This window comes from Camellia sinensis, unplaced genomic scaffold (assembly GCF_055761805.1).
Source record: "Camellia sinensis isolate YWXY unplaced genomic scaffold, ASM5576180v1 Unanchor1, whole genome shotgun sequence".
NCBI lineage: Eukaryota > Viridiplantae > Streptophyta > Magnoliopsida > Ericales > Theaceae > Camellia > Camellia sinensis.
This window is the reverse complement of record NW_028128987.1, coordinates 8095355-8118496: the sequence shown is the minus strand read 5'-3', so window position 1 is coordinate 8118496 and position 23142 is coordinate 8095355. Positions and strand designations below refer to the sequence as shown.

The following is a 23142-nucleotide window of genomic DNA, read 5'->3' as shown; positions in this document are numbered from 1 at the left end:
AAATTTTCACGTGAGTTGCTCGTGGCATTTTTCCATCAGAAGAGCTAACAGCAATTAACAAAGGGCCAGATTGAAATGCAATTGAAAGCGTAGGCTTAAATTGATGAAATTAAAACTAGACTGACTAAAATGAAATTTCACTCAAACTAGAGGATTAATAATGTAATTTACTCTTACCTTTTTATCTTGTACACAACTAGCTTCTTGTACTTATGGGTCTGCAAAATGAGATTTGGACTTGTGGATATAGAGTGTATATGAATGAATAATTCTTTGTTTTTTTGGTAGAAGTAACTTCTATCAATAAATATGAGATATATATATTTTTAACAACATGAGTAATTCTATTTACTATGCTTGAAAAATTGTCCCAAAGTTTATCAAAAGATTGTCACATCAGCGTGTGGGCTCTAACCGTTATTAAACACACTACAAACCGCGAAATTTATTCAAAATTTAAATTAAATGGATGAGATTCATTATAGGTGTGGGACACAATATATCAAGTCTTCATCTACACCATACATTTATTTTCTTGGCAATTAATATATATGTATTTTTTGATAAAAATTTGGATAACTTTTTTGGTAACTTATAATTAATACATTTTTTAGATTTTGAAACGAGACTGTTTTGGTTTTATACAAACAAACAAATTATATATATTAAACAATTGATGTGGCACTGCCATACTATTATATTAGATTTTGTTTCAAATTTTTAACTTATATGATTGCATGATACATTTGTGAGTAAAAAAATAAAATAAATTATACAATTTCACTATGACAGAGTTTGCCTTTAACGGCGATAACAAATCGCCGTTAATAAGTATAAAATTGTCACAAAACCTTTAACGGTGGTAAGACGACAAAAAGTGAAACCGTCATCTATATAAGTGTCGGGAATAATTTAAAGGTGGTAATGTTACCGCCATTATTAATAGCGGCGGTATCTACGACGGTTATTAACCGCCACATAAAAAATCGACGGGTATGAAAATTAAAGGTGGTTTGTAGAACCATCGTTTTACGAGGCTTTTCCCAATATAAGCCTTTTTTACATTGTATTTCCAAAACTAGGCCAACTTCTGACGGAATTCCAAAACTAAGCTAAAGCGCCATTACTATTCGCGCTTTTACTGTTAGGAGCGCAAAAGTAGATGAACAGCAAAATCGCTATTACAAATAGCGACTTTGATTAAGAAGTCGCTGTTACGAATAGCGTTTTTAGGGTTAATTTTTTTCCCAAGGAAAACGCTGTTAAGAAAAGCGCTTTTTACACAAATTTTTTTTGCGAAAAAAACGCTATTGCTAATAGCGCTTTCACTGTACATATAATTTTTTTTTTTTTTTTTTTTAGAAAACGTTATTTCAGATACAGCAATGCTACAGACCCCCACTGGGGATGACCCCCAGTGACCCCCAGTGCCACGTGTCGGCCTGGGGTTGGCTGAAAACTCAAAAAAAAAAAAAAAAAAAAAACTATTTTTTTTTTGGACCAATGAGAGCTGACCCCCAGTACCCCCACTGGGGGTCCAAAGCTTTATTCTTTCAGATAACGTTTTTACTGTTGAGACATTCACCAAAACCAACCCACCTCTGACACACGCACACACCCACGCACACCCAACCCACACTAAGCATTGCTTTTAATATAATTTTTATATATAATAATAAATTATATAATTTTTATAATTTTCGTAAATATAAATCATTTTTAGGTTATAGATGGTTTGATTTATAACACGTATGTAAGGGTAAAAAATTTTGTAATCAAAAATAATTTTTGCAATTTTTATAATCAAAAATAATTTATAAATTACCAAAAATAATTTATAATACGTATGTATTATAAAAAATTTTATAATAATTTATAATACGTATGTATTATTTAAATCTTTACATTTTTTATTTAAAATTTTTTACAGTAAACCCATCTTCACATTTTATAATACGTATGTATTATTCAAAAATAATTTATAAAAATTTATAATTAATACGTATGTAAATAATTTAATACGTATCTTCACATTTACATTTACAGTAAACCCATCTTCACATTTACATACGTATGGTTTAAGGGTAAAATTTTTGATAAATGATAAATCAAACCATCCATAACCTAAAATAATTATTATATATTTATTAATAATTTATTTAAAGTAAATAATTTATATATATAATACATACGTATCAAAAATAATTTATTTAAAGTAAATATATAAAAATTATATATATAATACATACGTATTATATATAGTTTATTTAAAGTAAATACATACGTATTATAAATTATTATAAATTTTTTTATAATACATACGTATTATAAATTATTTTTGGTAATTTATAAATTATTTTTGATTATAAAAATTGCATACACTATTTGATTATAAATTATATATAATACATACGCTATTTGATTATTTTTTATTATAAATTTTTTTAAATACATAGGTATTATAATTTTTATATATTTACTTTAAATAAATTATTTTTGATACGTATGTATTATATATATACTTTAAATAAATTATTAATAAATATATAATAATTATTTTATAAAATAAATTATTAATAAAAATTATTGATTGTAAAATAAATTGATTACTTTATAAAAATTATGGATGGTTTGATTTATCATTTATCAAAAATTTTACCCTTAAACCATACGTATGTAAATGTGAAGATGGGTTTACTGTAAATGTAAATGTGAAGATACGTATTAAATTATTTACATACGTATTAATTAGAAATTTTTATAAATTATTTTTGAATAATACATACGTATTATAAAATGTGAAGATGGGTTTACTGTAAAAAGTTTTAAATAAAAAATGTAAAGATTTAAATAATACATACGTATTATAAATTATTATAAAAAATTTTATAATACATATGTGTTATAAAATTTTATTAATAATTTATTTTATAAAATAATTATTATATATTTATTAATAATTTATTTAAAGTATATATATAATACGTACGTATCAAAAATAATTTATTTAAAGTCAATATATAAAAATTATATATATAATACATACGGATTATATATAATTTATTTAAAGTAAATACATATATATTATAAATTATTATAAAATTTTTTTATAATACATACGTATTATAAATTATTTTTGGTAATTTATAAATTATTTTTTATTATAAAAATTGTAAAAATTATTTTTGATTACAAAATTTTTTACCCTTATATACGTGTTATAAATCAAACCATCCATAACCTAAAAATGATTTATATTTACAAAAATTATAAAAATTATATAATTTATTATTATATATAAAAATTATATTAAAATCAATTCTTAGTGTGGGTTGGGTGTGTGTGGGTGTGTGCGTGTGTCAGAGGTGGGTTGGTTTTGGTGAATGTCTCAACAGTAAAAATGTTATTTGAAATAACGTTTTCTAAAAAAAAAAAAAAAATTATATGTACAGTGAAAGCGCTATTAGCAATAGCGTTTTTTTCGCAAAAAAAATTTTGTGTAAAAAGCGCTGTTCTTAACAGCGTTTTCCTTGGGAAAAAAATTAACCCTAGAAGCGCTATTCGTAACAGCGACTTCTTAATCAAAGTCGCTATTTGTAATAGCGATTTTGCTGTTCATCTACTTTTGCGCTCCTAACAGTAAAAGCGCGAATAGTAATGGCGCTTTAGCTTAGTTTTGGAATTCCGTCAGAAGTTGACCTAGTTTTGGAAATACAATGTAAAAAAGGCTTATATTGAGAAAAGCCTCTCGTTTTACTGCCGTTAATGAAACCGTGGTTAAAGACTAATTCTGGTGTAGTATTTATTTGTTTAGGTAACATTTCTTTATATCAATACAGTACTTGATACAGTCCACAGCATCAGATTAATAGAAATCATGCCCCAAATTGCTTGGATTTTATGTGAACAGCTTTGATGATTGGAATACATAAATCAAGTTTACTAACTATAATTGCAAAAAAGAAAATGATAGTCAATTACCTAAGGAATCATGAATTTGGATAGAAATTTTAAAAGGAAAATGAAAAAAAAAAATTTAAATTGTATTTCATTCATATTTGCCTTACATTTTCAGTTTTCCTTTCAAAATTTATGATTTAAGCACACCCTAAAAGTCAAGTTTCCAAGATTGATTCAAATAGGTTATTTGAAAATTTTGAAGTGCCGTTTCCCCCAAGAAATTCATTCAACTTTTTTGTTTGTAAAAAATGATTAAATATGACATTTCTCGTCATTTTAGAATAAAAAGTTACTTCAAGAATAATGTTAGAGATTCTGAAAATTCTATCAAAAATTTTACCAAATGTCTCACATGGGTATGGGTCCTATGTGATTCTCACACCCATATAAAATATTTAGTAAAATTTTTAAGATCTCTAACATTTTTGTTACTTCAATTCTGCTTTAGACAAAAAAACTAGTCACAATTTTTTATTTATTGGCATCAGTGAATTCCAAGCAACTATTCATTAGTAGTGATGCGATATGGACCATCCATTTATATGACAGTTTACCACCATCCATTTATATGACAATTTACTTGAAACCCACATAAACGAATAGTCCAGATTTAGAACTTGTCCTTCATGACACCCAAACTCACAAAATTATTATAAAAAAAGGAAAAAAAAATTGAAATAGCTGGAATTAGCCATACAAATTTCTTGAGTGGGAGAACTCTCAATCCATATTTGGCTTCACGTTTGTCATTTCACATATCTTACTAGATCATTATATGTTTTTCTGTCATTACAATATTTTTGTATATAATTTATATATTTATCTATTCCTAAATTCTTTAAATATATATACTTATTTGAGAATTTCAAGTTACAAAGTCTCGAGATATAATTCTATATATTTTCAAACAAGGAATAGAGAAAATTTCATATCAGAAAATCTTGTACCCATGTAAGTTTATGCACCACACCCCAGGGTGGTTTTGTCACTCCCAAACATCAAAGTACAAAATTGACAGTGTGTGTATATAGGGATGACAATCCATTGAAATTTTCATACTTTTGTATATTTGCAAAGAGATCCACCTAGGGGTATTGTAGTCACTTTCTCAAAAATAACAGCTAAGGTGCCCATCATAGCTTTGCAATTTGTTCATCTGTACAAGTTCCCTAGCCGTTATCTAACACAACCAACAAATCAAAAAACCGTTTGTTTCCCGGGAAACCCTCCCAACCCTAGTCCCTAAAAGAAAACACTAGTCTCCTCCCACTTTCTCAAGACTCTTTCAACCCATTTCAAACATAGCCCCCCCTACAATTCCTCACCATCAGTCCTCTCCAATATTCTCCCAAGTCCAACCTGTATCATCCTTTCTCTACCTTTCTTTTCTGTCTGTCTCTAAAATATCTTCTTCTTTTTTTTTTTTTTTTTTTTTTTCAGTCCCCAAAACCCCCCACTCCTTTTTTGCTCGCCCTCCGGGCCCACCCCCATCCCATATTCTTCTTCTTCTCCCTCCCTCCCTGTCTCTCCATCTAATGGGGAACTGTTGTTCCCATGGCGACGCCAATGATCCCCCTGACAACAATGCTGGCAAAGCCGAGGGATTAGGCGATCAGATGGATGAAAACAATGCCGGTCCCACCCAATCTCCACAAAATTCAACCACCCCGCCTAAAAACACGCCTCCCTCGTCCTCCCCAAGTCACAAGCCCTCAAAGCCTGCCGCAGTGGGGCCTGTTTTAGGCCGGCCTATGGAGGACATTCGCCAGACGTATACGATTGGAAAAGAGCTTGGGAGGGGACAATTTGGTGTGACTCATTTGTGCACAAACAAGGCAACTGGGGAACAATTTGCTTGCAAGACAATAGCAAAGAGGAAATTGGTTAACAAGGAGGACATTGAGGATGTTAGGAGAGAAGTCCAAATTATGCATCATTTGGCGGGACAACCAAATATCGTGGAATTAAAGGGAGCGTATGAGGATAAGCATTCGGTACATTTGGTGATGGAGTTGTGTGCCGGAGGTGAGCTGTTTGATCGGATCATAGCCAAAGGGCATTATACTGAACGGGCTGCTGCGTCGCTATTGAGGACCATTGTGCAGATTGTCCACACATGTCATACAATGGGGGTTATTCATAGGGATCTCAAGCCCGAGAACTTCCTTTTGTTGAACAAGGATGAGAATTCGCCTCTTAAAGCTACTGATTTCGGTCTATCCGTCTTCTACAAGCAAGGTTCTAGTTTTATCATCCTTGTTTCTTAATGTTTTTCTTACATTATGAGCTATTTACCCATGAAATTTCAGTAAATATCTAATTTAAAATGGTTTGGCTATCTTTTGTTAATTTAAAAAATATATTTTTTTGCTTGGTGAGGAAAAACCAGGAAATGAAATGACACAATTTATAGAATGAATGAGAAAACTTGGTAGGGTGTTGAAATTCTTAAACCATGGTTTTTTTTTATATATATATATTTTTTAACATATTCTGCTTTAAGTTGATTTTGGGATAATCTCTGTCTTCTCAATTTTCTAAAAATTGGAGACATGTTTCTAATCTAATTTAGATTATATTGTGAATTTGTGATGTGTGCACAAAGACGAAATGTTACAGTTTTTAAGTTTCTTACAAGAAATAAATTTGCGTTTAATGATTTCATCACCTAAAACACCAAAATGGTTGTAAGAAGTAGAAATCAACTTAGTTACCATACAAGAACAAAATTTATTGTAGATGAGTGTACCATTAAAAACAATATAAACTTTTTCCAAGCGCAAGTGTGCAAACTTTCCAAAGGATAATGCTTTTCAGTTTGCCATAACTTAACAGTTTTCTTCACTAAACCCCTCTTTTTGTGGATATGATGTTGTTTTTCTAATGAATGTTTCATTTTTCTCTTTAATTTGAAGACTTTCTGACCTATCTAACATTAAGAAATGGCTACCTTCGACAGGAGAACTATTCAAAGATATTGTGGGTAGTGCCTATTATATCGCACCTGAAGTGTTGAAGAGAAGATATGGACCAGAAGTAGATATATGGAGCATTGGGGTTATGTTATATATTCTTCTATGTGGTGTTCCCCCCTTCTGGGCTGGTAATCATTTTCTTTTCTTTTTTTTTTTAAAATTTATTTTTAACTTGTCTCAAGGTTTATATATTGAGAGAGTATAATTGATTGATAAAAACGAATTGACAGAGTCGGAGCATGGCATTTTCAATGCAATCTTGCGTGGCCATGTTGATTTTACAAGTGATCCATGGCCTTCAATTTCATCCGGAGCAAAGGATCTTGTGAGGAAAATGTTGAACTCCGACCCCAAGCAGAGGCTGACAGCATTCCAAGTTCTAAGTTAGCATGATTACATTTCAAAAGTTATTGTTTCAATACATGTCGTCGTTGAAAAATGGAATACTTGTGTTCTAAATAAGCATAATTTTGTGTTTCAGATCATCCATGGATTAAGGAAGATGGAGAAGCACCTGATACACCACTTGACAATGCTGTTTTGGATAGACTCAAACAGTTCAGAGCAATGAATAAATTCAAGAAAGTTGCTCTTCGGGTATGCCAAACTTCTCTCATTTTAAACAGTAGTGATCTTGTTTGTTAGTTTGAATGGTAAATATTCGTTTCATTTTGATAGTTCAGAAAGTCTCACGTTCTCAGTTTGTATAAACAAATCATGACAATAATAGATGAATACTTAGGTCATGACAATGCAATTAGTGAGCTTGGTATAGAATTTGGTGCTATTGTAAGCATGTGTTACAGCCATTAGTCTCTCAAGACTAAGCGGTTAATTTTAAACTCGTAACATGTTCCTTATACTAGAATCATGTAAAACAACATCATCCATCCCTAAAACTTTTCAAAATCATCCTTCCCTACAACATTCAATTTTGTTATGGGAAAATGCTAAACTATCAGAAATTTTATACAGAATTTACTAGGATGATGTAGCAGTGACATATTTGCAAAGTTATGACCATAATAATCCGAATAATGTTTTTAAATGAATGGATACCATTATGCCACATCATTATAAATAGTAATTCTGTAAACTTTTTCTATTTGTATATCACTACTCTCTACTAGCTATGTCACAAGCACTGGCACTAAACTGCTTTTAGATCAGTTGGCTCCATTGCCCAATCCTTGGCACACGAGATTAGGAAAGTTCCGTTACAGTTTAATTTTCTTGCAACGGTTAGGTTATTGCTGGCTGCCTATCAGAGGAAGAAATCATGGGATTGAAGCAAATGTTTAAAGGCATGGATACTGATAACAGCGGGACAATAACACTAGAGGAGCTGAAACAAGGACTCGCGAAGCAAGGGACAAAGTTATCCGAATATGAAGTCAAACAGTTGATGGAAGCAGTAAGTTCCCAAAAAAAGAAAAAAACCCTGTTAATAAAAGTTTTGAATTCCATCGTGTCATTTTTTATTTTATGTTTTTAATTTTATGCTCTATTTTTCCAAAATAGGCTGATGCAGATGGAAATGGGACGATAGACTATGACGAGTTCATTGCAGCAACAATGCAATTGAACAGAATGGACAGAGAAGAACATCTTTACACTGCATTCCAATACTTTGACAAAGATAATAGCGGGTAGTTATGATGATGACTGGCAATGATCATGCCAAGAACAATCTTGATATCCTTATGATTACATACTAGCATTATATAAAATTGTTTACTATTTGTATTTTTTTCAGGTACATTACCATAGAAGAACTACAACAAGCTCTTCGTGAGTTTGGAATCAACGATGGGAGGGACATAAATGAAATCATTTCTGAAGTTGATGCTGATCATGTGAGCAAAAAATTAGAAAAAAGAAAAGAAAAAGCTGTATTTGATGAAGCAAACTAATGAACAACTTAATACTTGCAGGATGGTCGGATTGACTACGATGAATTTGTGGCCATGATGAGAAAGGGTAACCCGGAAGCAGCACAAAACCCCAAGAAAAGGCGCGATGTATTCGTTTGATTATGCTTTTCTGTGACAGCAGAGGAGTAAATATAACTATTCTATGTCACCAAAGAACTTTTAATGGTTGGATGGTGAGAAATGGTGAGAAATTTCATGAATTTGATTATAAAAAGAAAAATTCATGGATTCCTTGTTGTATTGTGTACATTACATATTGCAACGGAAAAAGATTGGAAGGGATATATATAGGCAAAATGATAAGAGGCTTAACAAGGAATTTGTATCCATGTGTTTGAAGATTATGAGGTTTTATGGTGTTCGGTTTGTTATTATCATTCTCATTTTTTTAACACTTTAATCAGGTGTGGCTTGGAAATGTTTAGGAATCAATGGGGGTTTTTAAATGTATCTATTCTTGTTCAATATTTATTAGTATAGACATTACTATGTATTATTATTGTAGACTTTAATGGCATCTGGTTATATTAATCTATCTTAATTACCATGTGTTGTGAACTTTGAAGGTGTTGAGTATACCTCCTTATTGGAGTGTGGGACCCAATTGATTTATTAAAAGAGTTTTAATTTGGCTTGGTTTAGTATAATATATTTTTATATATTATATTTGTGGAGACCCAATCCAATTTGGAAACAAGTAGGTTTGATTACAAAAACCCTAGATTCACAATATATATATATATATATATTGTTTATGTTTTTTTTGCTTGGTGGGATTACAAAGGAAAAAGTGGCGGCTGCTTACAATTTTCGGAAACAGTGCCGAAAATTGAATATTTGGTTCAATTTCGGTTTTTTGTGAAGCTCAATTTTTGGGGCATCTTCGGTTCTGATTTGGTTTGTTATTTTGGGTCTTCTTCAACTTTGGTTCAGAAGATTTTGGTTCTTCTATTTGGTGAGGTCTTTCCTCTTTGTTTATTTGTGATTATTTGGAATTCACCTAAGGGTGATTTTGTGAGACCATTAGTGTCTCGTTTGTAATCGTTTGGAATTATTTGGTTGATAGTGGAATCGGATTTCGATCCCGTGGACGTACCTCACATTGAGGGAACCACGTAAAAATTCTTGTGTTGCCTTTGATTTAATTTTTCCGCATTAGTTTTTATTCCCATTGATTGATTTACTTGTGGGGAATCACATCGATTTTCCCTAACAACTGGTATCAGAGCTTACGGTTTATTTGGATTTATTTATTTGTGTAAATCAATGGAGGGGAATGTGGGTCGCATGTCTAGCTTCAATGGAAGTAATTGGGTAACTTGGAAAACTAAAATGGAGGACCTATTATTTTGTAAAGATTTATATGGACCCATTGAGGGTGATTCTGGCAAACCCGAGGGTATGAAAGATGATGAATGGAATAGGCTTAATCGAAAAGCCGTTGGTGTTATCCGTCAATGGATTGATGACAGTGTGTTTCATCATGTTGCTACTGAAACTTCAGCACATGATTTATGGAAAAAATTAGAGGGCCTTTATGATAGGAAATCAGCCACAAATAAAGCTTTTCTGTTTCGTAAGTTGGTTAATTTAAAATATAAAGAGGGCAGCCCTATTCCGGAACATCTGAATGAAATAAAGAGTATTGTTAACCAACTTGCTTCTATGAAAATTATTTTTGATGATGAGTTGCAGGCTTTGATGCTACTTAGTTCTTTGCCCGAAAGTTGGGAGACTTTGGTTGTGACCGTCAGTAATTCAGCGCCCGATGGAGTTGTCACAATGGGCCAAGTCACTAGTAGCCTGTTGAATGAAGAAACTAGAAGAAAATCAGCGGGTTCCTCTCATTCGGAAGCATTCGTTGTGAGAGGCCGAAGCAAAACAAGGGGGAGAAGTAAGACTCCTCATGGTCGTGATCAAAGCCGTGACAAGTCAAAAGATAGTTCTTTTTCAAAGAAAGATATTGAGTGCTATTATTGCCATGAGAAAGGGCACATGAAGCGGGAATGCCGAAAGCTCAAGAATAAGGAGAAAAGGCGTGACAAAAGTGTGGACAAGAAGCAAGAAGACACAACGGCAGTTACTACCAATGCTGATCTCATGGTCGTTTGTGAAGATGATTGTATCAATTTTGTGGGCCAAGAGAGCAATTGGGTGATTGATTCCGGTGCTTCTTTTCATGTGACTTCTCGAGTTGATTTCTTCACTACCTACACCGAAGGAGATTATGGTTTTGTTCGAATGGGTAATGAAGGTTTGTCCAAGATTATTGGTATGGGTGATGTTTGCTTGGAAACAAATTTGGGCTGCAAGTTGTTGCTTAAAGATGTGAGGCATGTTCCCGACATTCGCCTCAATTTGATCTCTACTGGGAAGCTTGATGATGAAGGCTTCAACAACAAATTTGGTGATGGAATATGGAAGCTCACAAAGGGTTCCTTGGTGGTGGCTAAGTGTAAGAAGACTCATACACTTTATTCGATGCAAGGAAAAATTTGTAAAGGTGTTGTCAATGCACTTGAGGAAGATACTTCTACTGAATTATGGCACAAGCGGCTTGGCCATATGAGTGAAAAGGGGCTGCAAGTATTGTTCAAGAAAGAGCTTCTACCCGGTTTGAAAGGTACACATCTTAAAACTTGTGTTCATTGTTTGGCGGGTAAACAACATAGAGTTTCTTTTCATAAAAATGTTGCTTCTAGAAAAGAAAATGTTTTGGAGTTGATTCACTCGGATGTTTGTGGTCCTTTAAAAGTTAAAACACATGGTGGTGCACTTTATTTTGTTACTTTCATTGATGATTATTCAAGGAAAGTTTGGGCTTTTTTACTAAAAACTAAAGATCAAGTTCTAGAAGTATTTAAGCATTTTCAGGCTATGGTTGAAAGAGAAACAGGGCAGAAATTGAAGAGCATCCGATCAGACAATGGTGGTGAATATATTGGGCCATTTGATGAGTATTGTCGCAACCAAGGTATTCGGCACCAAAAGACAGTTAAGAAGACTCCTCAACAAAATGGAGTTGCCGAGAGGATGAACCGCACAATTGTGGAAAGAACAAGGTGTTTGCTTTCACAAGCTAAATTGCCAAGATCCTTTTGGGGTGAGGCGTTGAAGACAGCGGTTGACGTGATCAATTTGTCTCCTTCCTATCCTTTGAATGGTGATGTTCCAGAAAGAGTTTGGACCGGTAAAGATGTATCTTATGAGCACTTGAGAGTGTTTGGTTGCCGAGCTTTTGTTCACATTCCAAAAGATGAGAGGTCCAAACTTGATAGCAAGTCAAGACAATGTATTTTTCTTGGCTATGGGCGTGATGAATTTGGGTATAGATTGTGGGATCCAGTCGACAAGAAAGTCATTCGAAGCCGTGATGTTGTGTTTCTTGAAGACCAAACAATTGAAGACTTTGGCAAAGGTGATCAACCGGAGCCAAAAACTAATGATCTCATTGACATGGATCCATCTCCTTCATCTTCAGTTGATGATGAAAACGGGGGAGATGTGCAGCCACCTATTGAAGATATAGAGGATGATGCTAATTCTAATGAAGCTGAGCCAGAAATTGAGGAAGAGTATCCAACTCAAGAACCACCACCACAACTTGAGTTGAGGAAATCTACAAGGGACCGACAACCTTCAAGAAAGTATCCTCCCAATGAATTTGTGTTGATTTCTGATCAAGGGGAGCCGGAGAGCTACCAAGAAGCAATTGAGCATGCAAAGAAAGGTGATTGGAAAAAGGCCATGGAAGAGGAGATGAATTCCTTACTTGAAAACCAAACTTATGATTTAGTGAAGTTGCCTAAAGGGAGGAAAATTCTGAAAAATAAGTGGGTCTTCAAATTGAAGAATGATGGCAAGAATGTGAGGTACAAGGCACGTCTTGTTGTGAAAGGCTTTGGGCAAAAGAAAGGCATTGACTTTGACGAGATTTTCTCACCTGTTGTAAAGATGTCTTCTATTCGGGTTGTACTTGGCATGGCTGCAAGTATGAACCTTGAAGTTGAGCAACTTGATGTGAAGACCGCATTTCTTCATGGTGATCTTGAAGAAGAAATTTATATGGAGCAACCGGAAGGTTTTGTAGAGAAAGGGAAAGAGAAATTTGTTTGCAAATTGAAAAAAAGTTTGTATGGACTCAAGCAAGCCCCACGGCAATGGTACAAAAAATTTGACTCTTTCATGATGAATAATGATTTTTCTAAAACCACTTCGGACCATTGTGTGTTTGTGAAAAATTTTCCGGATGGTAAATTTATTATTCTTTTGCTTTATGTTGATGACATGTTAATTGTGGGTCAAGATTCTACCATGATAAACAGGTTGAAATTGGAGTTGAGCAAGTCTTTTGCTATGAAAGATTTGGGACCGGCAAAGCAAATTCTTGGTATGAAAATTGTTCGTGATCGTAAAGAGGGGCTGATTTGGTTGTCTCAAGAGAGCTACGTTGAGAAAGTTCTTGAGAGGTTCAACATGGATAAAGCAAAGCCGGTTGGTTGTCCACTTGCAGGTCACTTCAAGCTTAGTTCGAATCAATGTCCTATAAGTGAGAAAGACAAAGAAGAGATGTTGAAAGTTCCTTATGCTTCAGCAGTTGGTTCTTTGATGTACGCCATGGTTTGTACAAGGCCGGATATTGCTCACGTAGTTGGTGTGGTGAGTCGGTTTCTCTCTAATCCGGGTAAAGAACATTGGGCAGCGGTAAAATGGATTCTAAGGTATCTTCGAGGGACTTCGAAGGTATGTTTGTGTTTTGGGGATGGTAAACCGATGCTTGATGGGTTCACAGATTCTGACATGGCTGGTGATGTTGATTCTAGGAAATCTACTTCGGGGTATTTGATGACTTTTGCAGGGGGAGCTGTGGCATGGCAGTCTAAATTACAAAAATGTGTTGCTCTCTCAACTACCGAAGCTGAATTTATTGCCATTACGGAAGCTTGCAAAGAAGAGTTATGGTTGAAGAAATTTTTGCAAGAGTTGGGTTTGAAGCAAGAAAGATATGTGCTTTATTGTGACAGTCAAAGTGCTATTCACTTGAGCAAAAATTCAACTTTTCATTCGAGATCGAAACACATTGATGTGAGATACCATTGGATTCGTGATGTGTTAGATTCGAAATTGTTACAACTCGAAAAGGTTCACACAGATGATAATATTTCAGATATGTTGACAAAGACTTTGTCGAGGGACAAACATTTAAAGTGTCGAACTTTAGCGGGTATGGTTGATCTCTCCACCTAAGTCGGTAGGGGGAGAATTTGTTGAGTATACCTCCTTATTGGAGTGTGGGACCCAATTGATTTATTAAAAGAGTTTTAATTTGGCTTGGTTTAGTATAATATATTTTTATATATTATATTTGTGGAGACCCAATCCAATTTGGAAACAAGTAGGTTTGATTACAAAAACCCTAGATTCACAATATATATATATATATATATTGTTTATGTTTTTTTTGCTTGGTGGGATTACAAAGGAAAAAGTGGCGGCTGCTTACAATTTTCGGAAACAGTGCCGAAAATTGAATATTTGGTTCAATTTCGGTTTTTTGTGAAGCTCAATTTTTGGGGCATCTTCGGTTCTGATTTGGTTTGTTATTTTGGGTCTTCTTCAACTTTGGTTCAGAAGATTTTGGTTCTTCTATTTGGTGAGGTCTTTCCTCTTTGTTTATTTGTGATTATTTGGAATTCACCTAAGGGTGATTTTGTGAGACCATTAGTGTCTCGTTTGTAATCGTTTGGAATTATTTGGTTGATAGTGGAATCGGATTTCGATCCCGTGGACGTACCTCACATTGAGGGAACCACGTAAAAATTCTTGTGTTGCCTTTGATTTAATTTTTCCGCATTAGTTTTTATTCCCATTGATTGATTTACTTGTGGGGAATCACATCGATTTTCCCTAACAGAAGGGGCCTCATATTCCCTTCAAATACCTGTTTCCTTGATGCACGTAAAGTCGGATGAAGTACCTGTTTGGTGCAATTTTTCTCAAGTTGAAAGTGAATCAAAATAGCAATACTAGACACTTGAAAATTTATTCAAAAAATTATCCAAAAGAATAATCATGTGGTTGAGATCAATTTCAAGTGTATCTCCCACAATATAAGAGTTGAATCTGTCCCAAACATCATTTTCCTAGATAAGATTCTGGGTAAATTTTCTGAACAACTAGCTTTTCTGTAACTAGAAAGTAGGAGCTGAAAACAAGTTTCACTCTCAGTTTCTAGATGATCAACTTATTTAATTTATTTTTGTCTCATAAGTTAAATAAAAATTATACCAAACATTTTGACATATATTTCCAAAATAAAAATGTTATAAGCAATTTGAAAAAATTATACCAAGCAGAATGAAATAGAATTGGTGAGAGCCTTACCTATTTATAGATAAAACTACCCAAGGATGGCAGATGCACTGGTGCTCTCTTTTAAGGTTCCAAGGGTGGATCAATGGTGAGTGTAATGATTTTTTTTTTTAATTTAAAATAATTATAAATTTATATTTATTTTTTATAGTGATTAGATTTCTAATGGAAATCCTTCATTACATAGATGAATTGGTTGGAGAGGATCAAAGTCTGTTATAACACATGAGTCAAAAATATATTTGTATCATTTTAGGCGTAGGAAAATCAATTTTCAAGGGAAGGCCATGTTTGATTTTTGTTTCAAAAAAAAAAAAAAAAAGTCAGATTTTTTTTTGAAAAAATATAAACTAGTTAAATAAAAATAAATATTAAAAATATAATTTTAAATTTTAAAAAATTATTTTAGGCCCCCAAAAGATAAAATTATATAAAAATGATAAATAATTTTGATTTTTTAATTTCTTTTACCAAATTAATTTTTAATAATTCTTTTAAAAAAATTTTTGAAACAAATTTATGAAAACCAAACCAAATATGGCCTTCGTCTCTGAGCACGCATGATACCCAATCCCTCAATATGCCACATTATTTTCCTTATTTCATTGTAGCCCTCAAGACCTAATCACATGCATTCTAATTTTCCAATTTACACAACAAGAAATTGCAATTTTAGCGATTACTTTTGGCAATGAAGTAAATTTTCGTAACCAAAAGTGCACTTTATGTGACACAAGAATCTTTTTTGTTAGTAAAGGCAGACTTTTAGCAACGCAATTCCCAATCTGTCGTTGTAGATTGAAAACATTCATAAGGCGCCAAGGGACAATATTAGCTCAAAAAATGTAAAAGTTTTAGCGATGACCATATTTTTTGGGTGACAAAAATATGTGTCCCTATTAGTTTCTTTGTTTTGGCAGCATAGTCTTTTAGTTGGCAAATATATTTATTTTTTAGTGACAAACATATTTTCATCGACGAAAGTCTAAAAAAAAAAAAAAACCACCAAGTTATTACGATAACGTTTGGTAACGTATACGTTTTTGGTTTATGTTTATAAAAATTTTATAAGCTGGTTTTTGTTTATTTTTAGAAAAACATAAATTACAAACGTGTTTGGTTTGAACTAAATGTTTGAAAATTTTTAAAAATATAAACTAAAAAATATGTTTGTTCAGGCTTAAAATATTTATATTTATATTTATATTTATTATTTATTATTTATTTTTATTATTTATTATTTATGACAATGGGATTATACACATTATAATTGAAAAAAAATTAATTAAAAAAAATTAATTGAAAAAAAAATTTATTAGTCAAATTTTTAAATTTCTGCTTAAAACCGACATAAACTCATTTTTTGAGTTTACGTTTTTTTTTCTCAAACTTATAAACTGAGACAACCATTTATAAACAAAAACAAAAATTATCAAATAAGTTTTTATGACAATTTTTAAAATTTTTATAAACATAAACTGAAAACTAAAAACAAAATATGGTTATCAAACAGGCCCGTCTAAAAATTTAAACTAACATTACTACATGCCATAAATTCAAATTATACACAATCAAAAGATGGCTTTTCAAGCCTTAGACAAGGAGACAAATCCTTCACACAAAAATAAAAACACCACATACCTCGAGCACCAGGGTTAATATTCGCACGTGTAATATAGTAGGATGAGCACAACGGTCCTGTTATGTTTAAAATCACATTTCTCACCTTAAATCTTTAAAAGCCTCAACACAATGTTCGAAAACTCAATCAACATGTCTGAAAATCTTCCATTATGCATAAACATGAATAGTAGTAGTAAATTATTACAATCAACAATTCGTAAAATTGACCATTTTGCAAAAAGCCCTTGAAGTTTGTATCTGTTTTCAATTAATAGTAGTAGTAAATTATTACAAAATCTATAATTTTGTAATAAGTTCATACACATGAATCGCGGTGTTTTCATGCTCTTAATATAGTCAATTTCATGTTACGACAATTCAAAAGCCCCCTTTTAGTACATGGAGATTAACTAAAATCTTTATTTTTTTAAAGCATAGATTAACTAAAATCTAAACCCGCAAATTTACAAAATCTTATAACTATTTATTATACGAAACCAAACCCACACTATTTTTTGGGCCTTTTACATTTTTGTATCCTGGTTTCTTTGTTGGTTTCTTGGCTATGCCCATCCTACTGATTGTAAATGGAACGAACCGATCATTGGTGCATCTTATTATTTGTACAAAGAAAATTTTGGATCACATTGATTGTTGAATCAACAGGAGATGATGAGCATGGAATTTGGTAAGAAGATCTACTTCCTACAACACAAAAGCACAATAATTGTTACTTGCCAAGACACCCAAGTCCCAACGCCCAATTATCAATATATATATATGTTGCTTGGCCGAGATTTTCAATCAAACAATTTTCTGATACCCAAAGCGGCGATACGATGGGAGTACAAAGAGAAAGTGTGATGCCTATGGCCTTATGCCATAATACCACACTGCTCGGTCCATGTTGCCCAAGCTACGACCCAAGCTAGATTTTGTCTCCCACAATATTATTAGATTCAAGGGTTTTTGCATAATTCACTACTGCTAGTGCTACTACTTTTATGAGATTAATGTTTGTTGTAATTTTTTGGATCAATTAATTAATAATTTCTTCCCGCAAATTTATATTGGCAGAAAAATACATAACATACCAAATAGCAAAAATACAAGAAGTATGTAGTTTTTCTATTGGGTATGCCGGCTTGGTTGCTACAAGTCATAACCATGATTAATTTTATGGCATATTTTCTTACTTCCTAGGTTAAATTCGGTTAGTTGTGGAGAAGTTATTCCATGGGTTTGGCATACCACATCAGCAGTATGCTGGACCAATGGAAACAATACATTGAGAAAAAAAAGTCAGAATATATGGAGGCATTCTAAGAAGTATGCCAATGTGTTATTCATTCAAAAAATAACTATCACTTTCTTTAAAATTTCATTAGTTTGACACGTCATATCAGCATGATGATGTGATCTACACGACCTACTGAATAATTTCTTCTTAATTGTGAAGCACACGTTTGATCCAAACATTGTCTAAAACTATAGCAGTCATGTTAGAGACTCAGAAACTTACTTAGAAAACACAATGTGTGATAAAGATTCATTTCAAGCATGAGTTGAACCATTCATCACTTTCAGAGCAAGTTTCATGGTAATTTTTTTGGGTCTCTCTCTTTATTGAGTGACAATAAAGCTTTGAACCTAGAAAAATTGAGCCAAAAATTTACCTAGAATGAAGATGAATGGCTCAGATTCAACTTGTTGTGAGTCCATATAAAAAATGCAAGACTATTTATTTAAGTTTCTAGATAAATTTATGAATAAATAATCTAGGTCTCTGTAACACTACTGTTTAAAAATATAAAATAGCAATCAACCATTCAAATGAAAGATGACATGTTCATGTGCCATGTGGCCACACACATAACATTTGGACTCATGCATTGAACAAGTTAGGGTAGACAAATGGGTCCTCCTCATCCAATGCAACCGAATCAAAAAAACAAATTGTTCATCTTAGGTATGGAGTCCATATTCATGTTTCAATAGTATCAACTTGTAGTGAAGATTGCCGTAAAGACCTTTTCAAATGCTTATTAGACGGCAACTTGTAGTTATTCTATTGAAAAGTCTTTCTCTTCCTCATTGCCTCCACAACTCTCATCACCAACCAACCCTATATATATATATATATAGAGAGAGAGAGAGAGAGGCCTTAGTGTTTACTCCATTTGTACCACAATTCATACTTATTTTTCATTCATCATTTTTGCTTTCTAGATAACCATAAAAACATCAAAGGAAGAAAAGAAAAGAGAATCAACTCAAATGGCAAACCTCATTTTGGTTCTAAGTCTGCTAGTCTCTTGCACAATGGCCATTGCTTTTGAGCCCAGTCCCTTGCAAGATTTTTGTGTTGCTGATCCTACTAGCACAGGTTGCTCATGCTCACATGCTTAACAATTTTCCTTCTTTCTTTTATTTATTATTATTATTATTTTTGGGTTGCTTTGGTGGAGTGGTTATAATTTGATTTCTTCTCAAGTAAGCATTGCGTGAATTTGATCTTTATAATTATAATTGTATCAATTTACTCTTATTTTTTTTCTTCATATTTTGCTAATTTAGCTCTATTGATAACGTCTCTTTAAAATTAGAGTGAAATTAAATGGTAGAATAATATAATCACTACTCTTACCGTGGTTCAAGGATTAACATCTAATTTGAAATGGGAGCCTCTAAATGCTCTCCAAAAAATATGGTTGAACATCCATTAGCAAATTTGAATTTTGATATTTTCTTTGAACACTCCAATTAATTCTAACTTTAATCCCTCCCTCCCTTTGTCATCTTTGGCACCACCTTTTCCACCACCCCATCATCTCCGATAGCCACCCAGCCGTCTTTTATTGGCTTCCCGCTGCCTATTGCCTATCTCATTCACTTCCCACAGCTCGCTCCTCTTTCCTCCCTCTTAAACCCTAACCTTAAACCATATACCAGCCACCACCCCAACCATCTCCGAAAACGACCCAGCCCCCTAACCTTCCCTTGCTGTTGTCCATCACCCCCTCTCCTTCCCTCCTTTTAAATACCCTAACCCTTCACTCTACCCCAACCACTACCTACCTATCACCACTAGTTCTAGTTACAAGCAAAGAGAAAGATAAAGTCACGGGAAGACTGGGGAGGGGCTAAGATGTGGTGGGGGTTGAGGAGGGGGTGTTTTGGAGTGGTTATAATTTTATTTCCCTTCAAGTAAGTATTTTTTCTTGGTGCCAAGTATTTTTTCTTGGGGGTTGAGGAGGGCTAAGTATTTTTTCCCTTTGGCTTGAACTAGCATATGATTCGGTGTTTCTCTTGGTGCTAACCTAGTTGGGATGAAGGGAAGCTCTGTGATGCTTTCTGCTCTTTGCCTTCGCTTTATTGATATTATCCATATGTATATATGCTTGATGCTATCAATAAATTTTCTTTGCTGATAAAAAAAAAAGAGTAGTTTTTCTTTTTAATTATTGTTCTAGTAGTTTTTCTTTTTAATTATTGTTCTATTTCTCACATAAATGTTTGGTGCATTTTGACAGCAAGAGTAAATGGCCTGGCATGCATGGATGCTAAGTTTGTAGAGGCCAAACATTTCTTCTTCAGTGGGCTTCATGTTGCTGGCAATACATCTAACAAGTTTGGCTTCAGCATTGCCCCCGTCACTGTGGCTCAACTTCCTGGATTGAACACTCTCGGATTAACAATGGTTCGATTCGACTATGCGCCTTCTGGTATTGTCCCTCCTCACAGTCACCCCCGTGCCACCGAGATCATAACAGTTCTGAAAGGAACCATTGAAGTTGGCTTTGTCACCTCTAACCCCGACAACCGACTCATCTCCAAGGTTCTCCATATGGGTGATGTGTTTGTCTTTCCTGTCGGACTCATTCACTTCCAAAGAAATGTTGGATGGGAAAATGCTATTTCGATTTCTGCTCTTAGCAGCCAAAACCCTGGACTTGTTTTCGCGAGTGGTGCTGTTTTCGGATCAAACCCGCCTATGCCTGTTGATTTGGTCGCTAAAGCATTCCAGATTGACAAGGGCGTAGTCTACTACCTTCAAACCATTTTTTAGATGAGTAAAACGATTGAAAAGGATATTATGTTCGTGTGGTTAATGCATTTGAGTGTCTCTGAATTCTCTTTTTTAATCTTTATTTTCTGTTGGACACATTGTTGGTTTTAGAATTTTTTAGAGGGACAAAATTGTAATTTAGACATGCCAAAAAAGGTTGAATAGCTCCTTTAGACTTTAACTTCAAGGCAAATAAATACCAATTAAAGTGTTCAAGGTTTTTTTTTTTGGTCTCAATGGATTTTAACAGTCAACAAGTGCCTCACACAAAAGACAAATTTAAATATGAAAGAGAAAAGAAAGAGGGGGAGAAGCAGCCGACTCAATGAATACTTATATAATGAGCTGATTATTCAGTTTTTAGAATTTATTTTTTAGAAAATTTACTTTTTCATTTTTTGTATTTTTTTTCTGAATGTTTTCAATATTTTAAGTAATTTTTTTTTAAAAATTTTTAGATATACCTAACCGAAATACACTTAGGAAGTATAATATTTGTGAAAAAAATCTTTAAAAAATTGGAAGACTTATTTATAAGTCTTATTTCAGACATTTATGCTAGGTTAAGTCCTGTGTAATTTCTTATGGAGTTTCAAGTCCTATTTAGATAGGAATGTATTCCACAAGATCCTATGAGTTGTAAATAAATAATATTAATATATTATTATACACTATAATGGCAAAACCATATATAGGAAATTGAATTTAAAAAATCAGAAACCTAGTAAGTTTGCGAAACGTAACATGACAGTTACGTTACGTATATGTAGGTGTCACGTTATGTTTATGTAGGTGTCACGTTACGTTACGTTTATGTAGGTGTCACGTCACGTTACGTTTATATAATATCCCATCTGATATGGTCACGTTACGTTATGTTTATGTAAGTCTCACGTTACGTTTCGCAAACTTAATCTATGGTAACATTCAATTTTCTATAAATGTTACCATAGATTATATCTATATGAATGTGAATTTCAAAATGCACGAACAAGTAACATTTTCACATTCAATTTAAAAAATCAAAAACCTAGTAATTTTGCGAAACGTAACATGACACGTTACGTTACGTTTATGTAGGTGTCACGTTACGTTACGTTTATGTAAGTGTCACATTACAGTTTGCAAACTTAATCTATGGTAACATTCAATTTCTTAAATATGGTTTTACCATTATTTATGATATTAGAACTAATATTGAGGGTAAATGTGTCAACAAACTTCACACAGGACTTATGGGAACATAAGTTTTTTAGTAAGACCATATGTAGCATAAGTCTCCTTAATAGGACTTATAAATAATTTTCTCTAAAAAATTTACTAAATACCAAAAATACAAAAAAAAATATGAAAATTTAGTACATTTTTCATATTTTTGTGTATTTATTAATTTTTAAAATATTTTTTTACAAATAATTTACTATTAAGTACTCGTTTGGCAATGACTTTTTTAGCTGGCTTTTCGGTTTTTTTGACTTTTTTAGCCTGGGACTTGTTTAGTCGTTTAGTATTCTTATTTGGCTTTTTTGGCTTTTTGACTTTGGAATGGTGTATTTTTTTTTGTTTTTTTTTGCTTATTTTGTCCTTTTGTAATTTTTTGACTTTTTTTTGTTCTTTTGTAATTTTTTAATTCAAAATGTTTACCAAATGACCCCTAAGTTTAACCGAAAGTGGTTGAGACCGTCTCTCCCCCCACTCCCACCATCTGCACACACACGTGGAGGTTGGTAATTAGAGAAGAAGAAAAAAAAAAAAAAAAAAAAACTAACCAATCACAGACCAGAGGGGGTTGTGGGGGTGACTCCTGTGGGATCCGGATCATTTTTCAAGTTTTACTGTGTTAAATTTTTTAGTTGTGTGAAATGTAATAAGATCTAAATATGGTAAGAAAACATGACAAAAAAAACTTCGACAGTGAATAAGACAAACCTAATTACCTCAAAAAGTAATAATAATAATAATGATAATATATTATTATTATCTTTTTTTTTTTATTTTTTTATTTTTTTTTATTTAAGCACTCACCTATGTGTGATAAAGGTACCTACCAAATTTCATAAAAAACACTATAAAAAAATTGAGAGATATAAACAACACAAAAAAATCGGAGTAATATTAAAAATACTAATTAATGTAACATACTAATTAAGACACAAGATATAATATGTGGATTCCACCATTTAATATGGCCTTACCTAATATTATATCT

At 32.8% G+C, this 23142-nt stretch overlaps 2 protein-coding genes across 2 annotated transcripts; both read left to right on the top strand.

The window, feature by feature from the left end:
* The first annotated feature begins 5408 nt into the window (after positions 1-5408).
* LOC145814347 (calcium-dependent protein kinase 17-like) lies at positions 5409-9267 on the top strand. Its single transcript, XM_082911024.1, has 8 exons — positions 5409-6198; positions 6920-7063; positions 7166-7318; positions 7417-7532; positions 8182-8349; positions 8457-8584; positions 8692-8791; positions 8870-9267. Exons 1-8 carry the CDS (start codon positions 5496-5498, stop codon positions 8966-8968), a joined length of 1611 nt encoding a protein of 536 aa, XP_082767150.1. The 5' UTR covers positions 5409-5495; the 3' UTR covers positions 8969-9267.
* A 9428-nt stretch (positions 9268-18695) lies between these two features.
* On the top strand, positions 18696-21115 carry LOC114308239 (putative germin-like protein 2-2). Its single transcript, XM_028253785.2, has 2 exons — positions 18696-19250; positions 20398-21115. Exons 1-2 carry the CDS (start codon positions 19142-19144, stop codon positions 20931-20933), a joined length of 645 nt encoding a protein of 214 aa, XP_028109586.2. The 5' UTR covers positions 18696-19141; the 3' UTR covers positions 20934-21115.
* Positions 21116-23142: the final 2027 nt, after the last annotated feature.

Excerpts from the sequence above, each read along its gene's own strand:
- LOC145814347 (XM_082911024.1), top strand. The coding sequence starts at position 5,496 with ATGGGGAACTGTTGTTCCCATGGCGACGCCAATGATCCCCCTGACAAC. Across the intron at positions 8,350-8,456 it reads TCAAACAGTTGATGGAAGCA|GCTGATGCAGATGGAAATGG; the intron begins GTAAGTTCCCAA and ends TTTCCAAAATAG. Across the intron at positions 8,792-8,869 it reads CTGAAGTTGATGCTGATCAT|GATGGTCGGATTGACTACGA; the intron begins GTGAGCAAAAAA and ends TAATACTTGCAG.
- LOC114308239 (XM_028253785.2), top strand. The coding sequence starts at position 19,142 with ATGGCAAACCTCATTTTGGTTCTAAGTCTGCTAGTCTCTTGCACAATG. Across the intron at positions 19,251-20,397 it reads TGCTGATCCTACTAGCACAG|CAAGAGTAAATGGCCTGGCA; the intron begins GTTGCTCATGCT and ends GCATTTTGACAG.